Source organism: Lutjanus erythropterus, chromosome 1, assembly GCF_056507025.1.
Source record: "Lutjanus erythropterus isolate fLutEry1 chromosome 1, fLutEry1.hap2, whole genome shotgun sequence".
NCBI lineage: Eukaryota > Metazoa > Chordata > Actinopteri > Lutjaniformes > Lutjanidae > Lutjanus > Lutjanus erythropterus.
The window spans coordinates 5,091,768-5,107,755 of record NC_139317.1 but is presented as its reverse complement, the minus strand read 5'-3'; the positions used below and the strand labels follow the sequence as shown (position 1 = coordinate 5,107,755).

The 15,988-nt window shown below is 39.2% G+C and overlaps 2 protein-coding genes across 2 annotated transcripts; both read left to right on the top strand.

Moving 5' to 3' along the window:
* The first annotated feature begins 108 nt into the window (after positions 1 to 108).
* Positions 109 to 4,739, top strand: LOC146332551 (troponin I, fast skeletal muscle-like). Its single transcript, XM_084729262.1, has 6 exons — positions 109 to 223; positions 322 to 358; positions 2,109 to 2,237; positions 3,730 to 3,819; positions 4,171 to 4,347; positions 4,563 to 4,739. Exons 1-6 carry the CDS (start codon positions 216 to 218, stop codon positions 4,647 to 4,649), a joined length of 528 nt encoding a protein of 175 aa, XP_084585388.1. The 5' UTR covers positions 109 to 215; the 3' UTR covers positions 4,650 to 4,739.
* Positions 4,740 to 6,244: 1,505 nt separating this feature from the next.
* aph1b (aph-1B gamma-secretase subunit) lies at positions 6,245 to 15,587 on the top strand. Its single transcript, XM_084728944.1, has 6 exons — positions 6,245 to 6,544; positions 9,054 to 9,224; positions 11,340 to 11,413; positions 12,687 to 12,809; positions 12,932 to 13,059; positions 13,453 to 15,587. Exons 1-6 carry the CDS (start codon positions 6,432 to 6,434, stop codon positions 13,618 to 13,620), a joined length of 777 nt encoding a protein of 258 aa, XP_084585070.1. The 5' UTR covers positions 6,245 to 6,431; the 3' UTR covers positions 13,621 to 15,587.
* Positions 15,588 to 15,988: the final 401 nt, after the last annotated feature.

Here is a 15,988-nt window from a genome sequence, read left to right as displayed (position 1 = left end):
TAAAGATGCTTCCAGTAGAAAATTCCTGAAGCGTTTGTTAGAAGCTCAGCTGCCGCCATCGACCCCCTCTGTCTGGAACAACTGGTCCATCACACACACACACATACACACACACACACACACACACACACACTGAACCCACACCTATAAACAGACCAGAAACCTGTGGTATTCATTCATCTCTCTTCTGCAGGCAGGAATCAGCTGCAGTCAGGATGGCAGAGTAAGTCCCGATCTGAACGTTGGAGACTTTTAGAAACTACAGAACTCCCAGAATTATTCTTAATAACCATGTTCTCTCTTCTTCCTGTTTCTCTGAAGGAAAAAGATGTCGACGAGCCGGAGGAACCAGCTCAAGGTAGAGTAACATGATGCTGATGATGAAGGCCTGAAGTTTTCTGTGTGAGACTCAACATGTACAAATCACCAACGTCATTCATTTCTGCACTTACTCTACCGACTGTAAAGGCACTTTACTAAGTGTTTTATGTTAAATTATGAAAACAATACGGTGCATGAATGCTAAATTAAAAAGTGCAGGTATACTACCAGAGCTGACTGACAACCGACCAAACCATGAGTCAGAAACTGGAGGAAACTCCAACAAACAAATAGATCATGTGATAATTTTTTGATCAGCAAACAGTCTTTATGAGGATGTTGTCAAAGGCAGTGATTCTCACCCTTTTTTTGTAAAAAGCAAAGTTGTGACCTGTTGTTGCTGGTTGTATATATCTGTCTGTTAAGATCAACCAAGCAGTGATTTATTTGCTTCTTTTTCTGTGTAATTTTAACGACATTAAAAAGTCTTTACAAATAAATAACAAGAAAAAAGATTAGATGGAAAAAGTGAAAAACCTCACGTTTTTTTCTTTGTGTTCTGTAAATTGTCTCTTGGGGTGTCCCAGCCCCCATGTTGGGACCCGCTTGTCTGTGGGTTGGTTGGTTTTTCCAAAATTTACATCCAGATTAAGATATCTCTAAAGCTATGTTCCTTAGATGATTGTTTCTACTGATTTTTGATGACCATTGGGTAAAATGGTGATGAAAATGGCGAAGTGGATGTTATACTATTATACTTTCCTGAACGTTAATCCATAAATATGAGAAATCTAACGGGACGATGCCTTGAAGTTCACTGGTCACAGTCATGATCCCCACATGACTCCTGTCAGAGTTTTCCTCAGGTTTCACCCTCAGGCTAAAACGTTTACATTATTAGTGCTGAATCACTGATAAATCAGTTGACAGAAATCTAATCAGCAACAATTCTGAATCTGAATTAATCATTTATGCCATTTATGAAGCAAAAACACCAAACGTCTTCTTGTTGCAGCTTCTCCAACATCAGTATTTGCTACTTTTCTTTGTTTTATATCATTTTAAACTGAGAAAATCTTAAGTCAAAGCCCAGTACAGGATATTTCAGACTTAAATTATCTAAATTTCTGTTGGATTTGTTAAAAATCAGATATATATTTTTTCTTTGCTGAACCAGGATATTCTCTTAAGATCAAAATTTCTGACTGTTCCTGCCAAGAATGGCAGAATAATTGCTGCACGAAGCCAACACAGAACCAACATTTACAGTAAAAAGAAAGGCAGTAAGTAAGGTTGCCATGTTACCATTGGCAACCTCTTTTTATCATACAAAAAATACAACAAAGACAGCAAACAGCAAAATGTGCAATAGTGATATGTTAATGACTTTTACAGTCAGAACCTTTAAAAATGCAGCATTTCTAACAAAACGAAACAAACATTATGATAACTGGACTAAAATAAATAGACTTCATAATATTTTTTGTCCTAAATCTCAGGTAAAATGAACATTTCAGCCTATCTGATCTTTTACCAGCACTTTGAAATCTTATGTCTGTTCGGACCAAATACAAACTTTCACATTTTACGCTCACGGCTGTTTACATGTTTTAAAAACACAATAAGAGATAAGCAAACAGTTAAAAAGCAGCTACTGTCCACCTGCCACAACACACAACACTGAATATTATCAGACACTCATTTAAAGATTTGATGAAGACATGGTCGTCCTTCATCGGCTCTCCGGGGGTGTGGTGCTCTGAGCTCTGTCCTCCTCTTCCTCTCAGAGTTTGCTGCTGCAGATCGCCGAGTTGATGCTGGAGGAGGAGGCGCAGGAGGCCGAGGAGGAAAAGGTGCAGTACATGGAGGAGAACTGCCCCCCCCTCTCCGTCCCAGGCTCCATGCAGGACCTCCAGGTAAACCTCCACCAACACACATGATGACTTGTTCGCTTAACTCTTAACACAAACACGAGAGATGCAGGTTAAAGAGCTGATATCCACTTTAAATTCACGTTCTCTAGTCTAAACTAAATGTTTATGTACTTATGCACTTGCCCATATCATTTAAACACATTATTATTTCAACAAACACATAATAATTCATTTTTTAGTATTCAACAGCAGCTCCCATGAGGCCTTGAGTCTGGTGCCCCACGGGAAAACAAAAATCCCACGGGAGCTTGTTGTTGGAAGATTAAAAAAACAAACAGAAAAACATAATTGCTGTTATACTCCAGTTCAAATAAAATGGTGTTTTAATCGGGAACCACAGACCATTAAAATCCACGGGGGACACTTCACTTTTCCAAACAACTGTAAATTTAGTTTGACTGAGTCTCTAAAGTCTCTCTCATCATTATCCTCTTACCAGCTCCCAAGAGAGAAATAAAAATCCAGTAACTGTTGCACCACAAATATGAACAATAGGGAGGATATTTTTTTGTCCTAAGTCACATTTCTATACTACTTCCTCTTGGGTTGTTTTGATTTCATTTGTATATAGCTAACTTTTAATTTTTTTACGAGGTTAATTTACCTTTTTCATGATGGATGCATGCACACATATGTGTGCAGGCGCACGTGTACTTCATACCCCCCCTGCACACATCAGCGCCCCACTTGGGTCAGCCCAGTCAAAAAAGTCTGGAAACACCCCTGTAGAAGGTTACCTACAGCGTCATAGTGTGAGGCGTAGGGGCTCCGACTGAGTTGCCATATTTGACGCATCGTGAGTGGGAACAGGCTGTAAAAGACCCCTTTACCACCAACGTCATCAAAAAGCTGTGCAGGCATTTCGGTAACGTTGTTATCGATTTCCCCCAGTAATCCAGACAAGTTATCAAGCTACACACATTGAATTAGACAGTTTACAAACAACAAAAACACCAAAATGTCTGGTTGTTGTTATAATCAATGTTCCACTGGTTGACTGAAGACGTACAGGATTACAACAGGATCACGACCATTTCAGAATGATCGGCGTCGTCTATGGCTGCAATCTATTGAACGTGTTGACTGGGCTGAGGACACGGTCAAAACTGTTTGTGTTTGCAGCGCCTATTGACAACTTGTTGTGGTCTGCCATACTTCAGGTGACTTGTTCCACTGCCCCAAAGTGGACAAAAAAGAAAAAAAAAAAACATTGCACCTTTAATTTTAAAGGTCTTGATGTTTGGAGAACACCTCAAACCTGTCTGGGAATAATGTGGCTACGCACATGAGTTCATTTACATGTTATATTCTAACACAAAATAATTAGACACAGAGAGTAGAGGATGACAGAAAATTGAATTTGTAACATAAAATGTTGAGGGTGGATCCTCTGTTTAGTATGTTGACTTTACTCGTGAGGAGAGGTTCTTCTGAAGGCTCATCCTTCACCTCTCTCTCGTCCTGTCTGCACCAGGACCTGTGCCGCAAACTTCACAAGCAGATTGACTTGGTGGACGAGGAGCGATACGACATGGAGATCAAAGTGAAGAAGTCCAATAAGGAGGTACGTCTTCTTAAGTTTCATGATGAACGAGAACACCAGTTTAAATTCCACACAGACCCAGACATGGTGTGATCGTGGTTGTTTTAATGCAGGTTTGAACACAATAATTCATATAAGAAAACAAACTAATTTGAATCATGTGTCAGAGAATTTCAAACAGCCAACCCTGTATTCAATTTAAATGTTTTTCCTCCACCCTTTATTGTGCATTGACTACAGAAAGTATAATAAATTACAAGACTGCACATAATTTCAAAAACAGTGGCTGCATCTTGAAGACAACCCACACTATTTACCATAGATTTTTAGATAAACTCACACACATGTTGGACTAACTGTGTTCTGTGTCAGATCGACGACCTGAAGTTGATGGTTCAGGACCTGAAGGGGAAGTTTAAGAAGCCGGCTCTGAAGAAGGTGCGGATGTCGGCCGATGCCATGCTGGTCGCCCTGCTGGGCTCCAAACACAAAGTGTCCATGGACCTGAGAGCCAACCTGAAGCAGGTCAAGAAGGAGGTGAAAGAGGAGGTGGGCGCTTCAGATTTCATATCAGACAACGAAGAACATTTACAGCAAAATTACACATTTAATTTTGTTTTCGCTGATAATTCATGCTCGTCTGACTTCTGTGATTAAATACCCCACAATCACCCAGAATCATCCCAGAAAAACTGTAACTCACACACAAAATAATAAGAGTCTTAACTATTTATTATATTATTTTTTATATTATTTTTTTTCAGGAGAAGCAAACAGGTGACTGGAGGAAGAACATCGAAGACAAGGCCGGCATGGACGGCAGGAAGAAGATGTTCGAGACAGAAGCTTAAACAGTGTCTTGTTCATTCATTTCTGTATTTTATGTGAGTCCATGTTGTTGGAGAGTTGTATAAATGATAGAATAAATATGTGCTGTGGTGCTTTTGTGTGCTTCATGGTAATAATTTGATAAATCGTTGTGGCAAAAGTAGAAGAGGAACAACATAAATAACATGGATGTGCAGCACAGAGTGAATAGAGGTATAGTTTAATATAAAAGATACAGTTAATCATCATTACCAATGAACACAGCACTGACCCCTTTCAAAATAAAGGTCTGATAGCAGTTTAATGGTAAAAAAAATGCTATTGCTAGATTTTTTTTAAGACTATTTTTTGGGCTTTTTGCCTTTATTTTGATAGGGACAGCTGCAGATATGACAGGAAAGGGGGCAGAGAGAGAGGGGGAATGACATGCAGCAAATGGGTCCCAGGTGCGAATCGAACCAGCGACCACTGCAGAGGACTAACAACCTCAGTACATGGGGCAAATGCTCTACCAACTGAGCTATGGGAGCATCCCCTATCTTTGCTAGATTTTTAATTTTGGGGATTTCCATGGTCGCCTTGTGGATCACATGAAACCCCTCCGTGAGCCACATCTGGCCCTCGGGCTGCATTTTGCTCTGGTCTGTCCTAGAATTTCCCCAAGTCAAGAACAACAACAGGCAGGTCAAAACCTAGTTTTTGGACCTTTGCTATTTCAATCAGATTATGAAAGAACAAAATCACATTTTGTTCAGAGAGAGGAATCAACAAGTGAGCTTAACAGGGTTCCAGCAGCTCATTTGTCTCTCACTGTGTTGCCTAATTAACTCACTTACACCTCAGCGGAGGCCATACTTGCCAGCCCACACAATTTTCCCAGGAGACTCACAGTTTTCATTCTCCTCTCCCTATTTCTTCCTGGGGTCACAGTTCTCCTGTAATTCTCCCAGTTTCTTACAGTTTTCACACCTTTTTTTCCTGTTCATTATTACAACCTGTTGCTGGCACTGTACAGTACGCGTCAACCCTATGACTTCAAAAATCTGCTGTTTTCACCCGAATAACAACACAGCTGCATCAAACCAGACTCGGGAAAGAAGAATCCTCATTTTTTCTGGAACGTTTTAAAGAAAAAAGTGGCACGCATTTTGTAAAATCTCAATCAATTTGTTTTTTGTTTTTTTTTTTGGTGTCAGGGCAAAAAATAAATGACTGAATGACACAATACAGTCTTATTTTGTTATTTTCATTCTTCAAGACTAATAGATGTAATTCGTATGAATGTATATTAGATTGATTAAGTTAATTGATATTTCCCAAAAAGCTAATCTTTCAGATTTTTTAAGAGATACATTTTTATATTTCTTTTCTATCGGTCCCTTTAACCTTATGACACTCCACGATAGATTGTAGAAATCCCTCTTTATGATGTGTCCTACATGAATTTATATACTATTTTATTCTTTAAAATTAAAAAGTAATATTAAAAATATACAAATAAGTAAACAATAGATTATAGATATGTTACGTACTGTTTCACACATGTAATTAATTCATTTTGCAATAAAGGTTTTTGAAGAAAGGGTTTTTTCCCTCGGTCACGTGAGAAAGAAGTGACGTCATGAGCAGACCCTGTGATTCGCCTGTAGAAGTAGAAGGAAGTAAACCATTAGGGACAACAGCAGGCTGAGATTTGTAATATTTACAGACAAACCTGTGTATATTTTTGTTGATAAGAAGCAGTCGAGGCGCTGTAAGGTCGCGCTGCTGGCCGCTCACTTTCTTCTCCCTCCTGAAGATCCAACATGACGGCCGCGGTGTTTTTCGGCTGCACCTTCATCGCCTTCGGCCCAGCCATCGCTCTGTTCCTGTTTACCATCGCCCGGGAGCCGCTGAGGGTCATTTTCCTCATAGCAGGGTGAGAGTTTACTCATATCCGTCAAAGTGGGTTCATAGTAAACTTATCTTCATGATAGCAGAGTGACACTGACACCACTGTCGGGTTTAATGAGAGAAAACACAGCATTTAGCTACCAGAGCTAGCTTACTAGCTAACACACCGCTTCATTAGCTAGCTACTACCGTTAGCTTCCATTATCGGACACTTTGCTGCTATACATAATTATAAGTTAGTTTCTGTCTTATTGCTGAAACTGTCTCCCAGTCCAAGCTGTTAAAGCTTGTTCGCACACATGTTCATTAACCTGAGACCAATGTTGGGGAAGCTATTTTGAAACCTGAGCTTTGCAAGCTAGCAGTTACTTCACACTGGGTAAAAGTTGGAAGTACAGCAAAGCTGCCCTAGACAGTATTGCCAGATTATTTGATGCTTTCAAGCCCAGTAATTGCTCTAAATCACTAAAGTATTACCTATAATTTGCAACATAGATGAACCCATAAATAATAGCAGCAGTATTATGGTTCACAAATTTTCAATATTACATGAGAAAAACTATTCCACTGCTCACAAGTGCTCTAGAACACAGATAGGAGAAACTTACTTTTCCATTTCTGCCTACTATCTTAAAAAATGAATTAAAATGAAGTAAAGACGGCTCAAATAATAGAAATAATAGGCTTTATCTAACTTGGTAAACTATAACAAGCCTTGACAGTCTGCCAACTTTAAAGTGAACCCTCCCACACCAACACACACAAAGAGGGAGGGAGAAAAAGTACAGCCACGACTTAGAATAAATATCTAATTGTGATGATTTTGACTGATATTGAAATTGCGATATCATTTGCAGTATTAGAGGTGGTGATAATTTTTACACCATTATTCTTATTTTGATTGAAAAACATGTTTAAACAGCTATGGTGTGATTTTTATTTTAGCAGGAATCTCCTGACATTCATTAATTAAAAAGTTTTTCACACACATTTTGCCTTCAACAAATATTGCACCTCGTGCAATTTCAAAATTCTAGAAGGCCACATTGTGAATTTGATAAGATTTTGATTAATTGTGCAACACTAAGAAAAAGAGAAAATCCCATGCTATCAAAAAGTCAGACAAATAATAATTTAGTAATGTTGAAGGATAAAAGTTTCTGTTCCAATGAAAATACAGATTTGCAAAAACACTGCTGTGCTGCTACTGTAGGCTGTGGGTGGTAATGGTGGTAACTCATACCTCCTCTCAACAGAATGAATAAAAATGAGGTCATATTAATGTTGTGATGAGTGAGTGGTTGTGTTCACGTAACTACGAAATGCAATTTATGAATAAATTGTAATTTTTAATGTATGTAAAAGTGGTCCAGCTCATACAAAACCAGCACAAATCCTGTCCACCTGTCCAGGATCTGTATGTGTCGTCAGTATGGTTTATGCTCAGATCCCATTTGATTTTACACTAATTTTGTAGACAAGAGCAAGTGATGTTGAGAAAAGGGATGTTTGCCCCTTTTCTCAACATCACTTGCTCTTGTCATCACTTGCTCTTGTCAACAACATGTGACTATAAAATTTGACATTATCATGGAACCGTGACTGTCAGACTAAACTTAACTATTTAAGTGAGAGCTGCTTTGACATTTTAAAGCCCAAAAACGTCTCATTAGCTTTTTGTTTCATCATAATCAGACCTGTGTGACGAGGACAAAGAAATCCCAAGCTGCACTTGAGGATACTTGAGGATAACATTACTGACTTAAATGTAATGTATGGGAGTGGGAATGAGATTAATGTTAAACGAAGATGAATCAGAATCATACATGAATTCACTGCTCAAATAATGGCATAATTTAATGCCATCTAATTTAGGAAGTGGCGACTAAAAGACGTGAGAAGTTATAAAAGTGGGCTGGTTGGTTCAGTGATTCAACAAATCTTCACTGTTAATGGATGAAGGTTTCAAAATGTACACATATATACATGGGGATAAAACTAAGATTAAAATTATTTCAATTAGTAGATTAGAGAATCAACAGAAAATTAATTGGTGACAATTCTGACTAATTGTTATCTCAAAAGTGCAAAAAACTGTTGTCTCAGAATATTAGACACGACTGTGTTTGGCGTGTGGTTATCTCACTGCCATATGATGTCACTGGTTCTGAAATTAGCATTCATGTCCTGCCGTCTGCTGCTTAGAAAGCATTAAAGCCTAGTTTTGTGTCTGATCCTCAGGCCGGTAGTGTGCCAAAAATGGACAGCCTGTCGAAAAGTGAATACCCTGTGGGAATTACCTACTTTTTAACATTTATTTAGACTGTAAAGGCAGGATATCTGAATCCACTTTCACAGCCAGCTGGACGACTAAGACCTTCAGGAAGGCTTAGTAACACTGTAGATGCTGGGCCACATCTTGAAATATTCATAGAAATGACAGAGTTGGACTGAAATCAAACAAAATAATACATTCAGGTTCCACTAGGTGCCATATGACTAACTGTGTCTGTTTTTGTCGTTTTCCCTCTAAGAGCGTTTTTCTGGCTGGTGTCTCTGCTGCTGTCATCTCTGGTCTGGTTCATATCAGTTCAGATCAGTAATAAGGACAGTGCAACGCAGCAGAAAGGTCTCCTCATCTTCGGTGTGGTGTTGTCCGTCCTGCTGCAGGAAACCTTCCGCTTTGCTTACTACAAGCTGCTGAAGTAAGTCACTGCCACACTGTTCACAGATGGTGGCTTCTACTATAAATCTACAAATTCTCAAACTCTTTTCCCTTGATATCTTAACAGTGAAGTTTAACAGAATAGTTGTCCACTTCTGTAGGTCTGTACTGTTTTTTTAGCCTGATGTTCAGCTGCACTGTGTTCAAAAATAGTCAAGTTCACAGCTTCATGATTGAACCTGTTTTGCTGCACCGATCAGCTGAGCAGACAGAGTGAACTGGATAAACAGTCGTGTGCACCGCTGCTGCAGCAGTGAGTGTGTTAGAGAGAGAGAGACAGACAGACAGAGTCGTCCAATTTAATATGGACGAGGAACTGATTTTTAAGAGCTTTAAATGGAGTAGGACAGGGTATTACTGCACCAAATCTTATTTGTTGTTGAGCTGTACACAATGAGGAAACAAGGCGTACAAATGTGTAAATCTGGGGTTCCCTTCTGGGTAGTGTGTCTGCATACAAATTTGCCGACATTCGTAACCAGTCAGAAACATTCTCTGCAGCAGTAATCATCTCTAGTTAATGCTACATACAGATTGTACATAGTATATTCTATAGATTATTTTTTTATGTTTTTGTAGTCAGTGTACAAAAAACCCAGGAAATGATGTGTTAGTCAAACAACTTAATAATGCCGCTGCCAATTAAACCTCACAAGGAGAAAGCCAAATCATTTGCTAAAGATTTAAATCTGTTTTGTTATGGGACAACAGTGTCCATGAACGCCACACTCAGAAATAAAGTGTTGTTTAATGTGCACAGTGCTTTCTGAGTTGACTTAATTTTGACACACAAGGCAGAATCAGAACGTGCTTAGAGTTCTGGAACTGGGACTGAGCCAGTCTTATTGATCTCCAGCAGCCACTAGAGGCCACTGACGTTTTGTCTTCTCCCAGTCGTCCTGCAGTGAGACGAATGGTCAGTGCTGCCTTTTACCACACAAAACTAACAGAGAAGCACTGATGCCAAGTCAAAGCCAGTATTTATCACACTGTATTAGACAATACTGAGAGATGATGAAACTTGTTTTCTGTTGCCAGTTTGACAGCAGGATTAAGGAACATATGTCGCGTAAAACATAAAAAGACAAAGATGAAATGAGACTGTTCAGTATTGATTACAGTATATTACTTTAATACTGCATCCATGAAGGACCATACTATTGTTTTTAGAGCTTTTACTACAAATTACATTCACTTAAAATTACTGTTGACCATTTCCAAAAGCAATCTGTTGTGTTTCTGAGTCGTTTTTCTGTCAGTAGTCTATTATAGCCAACATGCAGAGACTTTAAATTTGATTGGTTTGACTTTTGTAATCAATCTCAGTCCACATTAAATCAGCTTTTGTTGATGTTATGTCATCATGTTTTTTTGTCCTTTTATGTCAATCTATACTACGCATTGTATGTGTTTGTAACCATGATGATATTTTAGGTCTAGGGCTGCAACTGACAATTATTTTTGACAATTAAAAATGTCCATCCAGAAGTCCAAAACTCCAAAATATTCAGTGTATTATCATTAAAGACCATGAAAACCAGCAAATATTCATATTTAAGAAGCTAGAACAATCTATGTTTGTAGAAAATGTACAATACGTGATTCATTGGAAAAGAGATGAAAAATGCAAAATCGCTGTCATGTTTTTATGAAGACCAACAGCTGATCTTCAGTGTCGAGCTGAGGGAATAATGGTGAGGCGGAGATATTTGTCAGGAAAAAGTCAAAGCTGTGTGGAAATAGCACAGGATGAAAAAGATAGAAAAGCACAAGGTCCTCTATATTTTAATACCTTCTACTTTTGATCAGAACCTTGTAGCTCATGTGGAGTCTCATCATCATCATCATCATCATCATCACCATCATCACGCCCTGACTCCTAGTTTCCCACCATATTTGTCCACTCTGGCGTCGATCTGTCCCTGTTTGTTCCAGTTTCTCACCTTCAGTCTTTTTCTGTCAAAGGTTCATTGTTGGCGCTCGTATCATCTTCCACTGACTGACACACATATTTCCTATTGATGGTCTTGTTTATGGCTCACAGTGAAACTGGGGACTAAAGCACTGACGTGTGTTTGTGTGTGTTTTCCTGCAGGAAAGCAAATGAAGGCCTCCTCGCTCTCAGTCAGGAGGAAACTATGCCGATCTCCATACGGCAGCTGGCCTACGGTACTGTCAAACTGCATGTCATATCACTGTCTGCGCCTTTTTTTTTAAACTCAGCACTGACTGTGGCTGCATGGTGGTTTGGAAAAAGTGTCTATTGACACCTTCCATGTTGACATTTGAGAGTTTGAAAAAATATGTGTTAACTATATTTTGGCAGTATTCATTGTTTTAAAGGAGAAATCCATAGATTTTCCACATCAAATTTAGTTTGATTGTCATGGGAGTACAAGTGCTCATCCTCTGAAAAGAGTTGTGTTGTGGTTCAGAAACATTAAATGGAAAGCCTGCATTGCAAGTGTGGGGCCTGGAGTATGAAAAGTGTGGATGTTTGTGAAATTATGGGCTGTGAATAACCAACAAAACATTTAACCAGCATAACACTGATGTGACACAACAGATAAATATTGACCATCTGTGAATGCCATCTTATTCCACTGAGCGTGGCAACTCTGCCCCACGGTTTTGATCTGTCCTCCATGCAGCTGCATGTCCCATCTTGGCCACCTGATTATGTTGACTTGCTCAGATTTAGTTGAATTGGCTGTCTTTCCTTGCTTCTTCTGCTTCTGCCATGGGCCATTAGGCTTTTGAAAACTTTTGAAAACTGGCCAGCTTCTCTATGTTTTTTGTGTCTGACTTCCTGCCTGCTCAATCTGCTCTGTGCAGCTTGACACAGCATCTGTTAGAAATAGACTTGGCACGTATTTGAAGTGGGGCAGAGCCACTTCTAGGACTCACTGAAGCACTGCTGGTGGAATCACTGGCATTGTGTGGACTTGCTGCGATCAGCTCCGGCGGATGTGGTGCAGCCATAACGTGACATAGCACTGCCTGGTGGAATCAAGCCACAAGGCAGCAAAGACCAAACGAAAAAAGCTATTAAGTTGCATTATACTTGGGACTGAAAGTTAGAATTTCTCTGTCTCTGCTGCTTCATTTTTAACAAAAAAATCTGGTTCTTTCTTCTCCTCCAACGCCATAGAATGCTGATAGTAACTCGCTGGATTCCTTCAAATTGATTATTAAAGAAGAGTGATGAAGATATGTACTGAGCGAGATGATTTACAGTTAAAAATGAACTTCTCTGTGCTCTCTGGTGAACTTTCTTTCAAAATTTCTGCACTGCGATTTCATGTTACTCCAGTTCCAGCATACCGGTGTTATTACGAATTAAAATCAGGTGCTAATATTTGCCATGACGATGTATCAGTCAGATTCTCGTGTAAAATCTATCAGTTGAATAAAACACTCCTCTGTTGTTGTTTTGTCTCAGTGTCCGGTCTTGGTTTCGGCTTCATGAGTGGAGCGTTCTCAGTGGTGAACATCCTGGCTGACTCTGTGGGACCAGGGACTGTGGGGATCCACGGAGACTCGCAGCACTACTTCCTGTCCTCAGGTACCAGTGACTCTGTCATGATATAACAAGCTTTTTTTAGTCTGTGAAGTCAGTAAACTGTTTTGGCTATCTTTGTTGAAGTTTACAGAATCCTGCATGTAACACTTTGATTTTTTTTTCAGCCTTCATGACGATGGCCATCATCCTGCTTCACATGTTCTGGGGCGTCGTCTTCTTCGACGCCTGTGAGAAGCAGCGCTGGTGGGCGGTGGCTGCTGTCGTCATCAGCCACCTCGTCGTTTCCTGTCTGGTGAGTGTTTCTTAGGGTTGAAATACGGCCTGATAAGAGCAGGGTGTGTGGTAGCTCAAGTCCATGTACATATCAAGAGAAGAGAACATCAAGAAAAGAAGGAAGGTGTATTTTTTTTTTTACAATTATTCAAGACAATCAATCAAGCTTATTATGATGATATACAATCGAGAAATTAAAATATTGAACAGGAAGCCGATAACATCACATCATGGCCGTGTTCTCAAAAAAGTTTTGAGCATTTTAATAATTTTCTAATCTGAATCTCATCTATAAATGCCTAATCAAGCTTCACTCTGAGCTTCAGGCTCAACGGGAATAATAAGGTGCTCTTATTTTAATAATAACAACAATAATAATAATTTAACTGTTGCTTCTTGTTTTATGATGCAGACCTTCCAGAACCCCGAGTACGTAGCCAGCCTGGTTCCCACTTACGTCATCTTGTTCCTGATGGGCATCTGGGCGTTTTACTCTGCCGGCGGTTCACTCAGGAACCTCAAACTCTGCCTCACCTGCAAAGACAAGGACTTCCTGCTCGCCAACCACCGGCCGAGATAACGCAGCACACCGAGGCAGTGTGCAGGACTCTCAATCCAAAGATCACCGAGTTCACACACACACACACACACACACACACACACACACACACACACACACACACACACACACACACACTGAATACAGCGCAGAGGGAGTGTTAAAACCTCTGCTGTCACTTAAGAGATATTCCTTCATCTTAAGTCTAAAAACATTAAAGTAAAAGCAGCCGAAGTTCCTCAAAGGAAACAAGAGGAGATAATTTTGATCCATGTCCACCTCAGTTTGTTTGTATGGATGTTATTTACATCTAATGATGAGGTTCTATTCAAAAATACAAAATATCTGTCTGGCCGATAGTGTCCCATCATAAAGGCAGCGATATTTTAGGTTGGCAACACTCTTGACATTCTGTACATATTCTGATATTTTCAACTTTTCTGACTTCTTTCAAACGTGTCAAATCTTTCAAAGGGTGGATTTATCATTTATGACAAAACTCTTTGTGTATATATTTATGCATTTTTAATTCCCTGATGTGTAGATGGTGAGAAGTTTTAGCCTTTTTTTTGCAAGATGTGATACTTTTGTTTTCAGTCTGTATTAAAAATTTGCCTCTGATTTGAAATGAACACAAATTTACAGAAGTTGAGAGGAAACATATCTGATTTATTTGTTTTTCTTCACAGTTATCTTGAGGTGACTTTAATTACCTCTCTCACAGATTATGACTTAAGCTCCAAATTGTGATTCTTTGATCCGACTCTTGAGTATTTGTGTCTCAATCAAAGGTAACAGACAGATAACAAATATTCATTTTAACAAGTTGCACACGTTGTCATTACTATTTTTCTTCCTGTTATCACAAGTTGTTCTAACAGATCACAAATTGTGTCCAGCTGCTGTTTCCGTCCTCAGAGGCGAGCAGCTCAGCCTGAGAGTGAAGCTAAACCGGGAAAAAACAGAACATTTATTGATCCTAAGAATCACTGAAGCTTCAGATTTTGCCCTCACAAACCCCTGATACCTGCAGTGGTTGTCAGTTACCTGATTTTTCTGTGATCTTGTGGAAAAAAAAAAATGTTAAGATGCTCAAGTCCTTATCTAAAGGTAACTGGCGTCAAATAAAAACACTTCTTAAGCTTTTACACGGAGCATTAGCATTATTAGATTAGAAACAGTTCATGTACTGTATTTCTCACTCCTTCTGTACACAAACACACAATTATAAATTCATAAAAAAGATAATTAACTGGTAGAAGTGTTGGCTCAGTGATCTTTGAATGTTAAATTTCTTTGCTGCCTTTTTTATGTCATAGTTGTTTTGTTTTAGAGCCCAGGAGTTAAAGGGTTATTCCAGTATTTTTAAACCTGGACCCTGTTTTTACATATTTTGCAATCTGAATGACTAATCCAGTCCAGTAGATTTCCTCAGCCGGCAGCCATGACAGCGAAATCCTCGGCGGTAAATGTGCCTATCAAAGTACGTTCACTGAAAGTGCTTGTTTTTCTTAAGTGTCTGACAACATGGAAATGATTCCTACAGAGAGAGATCTTTTCAAGCAGCCCCTCCGTTCAGGGAACTGAAGCCGCAGCCTGAAGTCACACAATAACACAAACGCCTGCTAACCAATCGAGGCAGCGGTACACCAGCAACTCCCGTGTTCCACGAGGTAAAATTACCATTTTTGTCAACAGTCTGGTGGCTTTGAAGGGCTCGATATAACTGCTGCAGGTCCCCGCTGAAAAAGTTCTGTCTGAAAAGGTCTCTCTCTGTAGATTTGTAAAAATTCAGCCCAGGTTTGAAAATACAGGAACTACCCAAACATAACAGTCTCAGATATGTGAAATTTCAAACAATGAATGTTTTCCTTTGCACCTGATTTTGTTTTGTTGTTGATCAACTTGTACAGTTTGTATAGATCACATGAGGATGGGGTGGATGTTAGTGACTAGTTAAAGATATAAACCATATCCTACTGTGTTCAGCATGTTTCCTGCTTTGTGCTGCCACTTTACTCCAGACAGACCTGAATTTAGTTTGTTCACACATATAGAGTTCATCAGCTACACAGAGCTAAAAAATAATGCAGACTTAATACAACAGTCCCACATTAAGTCCTTCTGTCATGGAGATTATAAAATTCTGATTATGTTTAAACTGTTCTAGAGAACAGATGATTCAACTTTTTGAGGATGTAGTTTGTGTTGTTGTTGAACTGAATTGGGTTGTAGAGAAGCGTTTTATTATTTAACAATACTTCACTTTTCTCAACCAGAATTAATTTAACCAAACAGCAAAATAATGTCTTAAAAAGTGACAGAAGTCAGAAATGCATCACCTGGAGACTCAATGAGGTACTTGTTTATACTGATGTATGCCACTTCC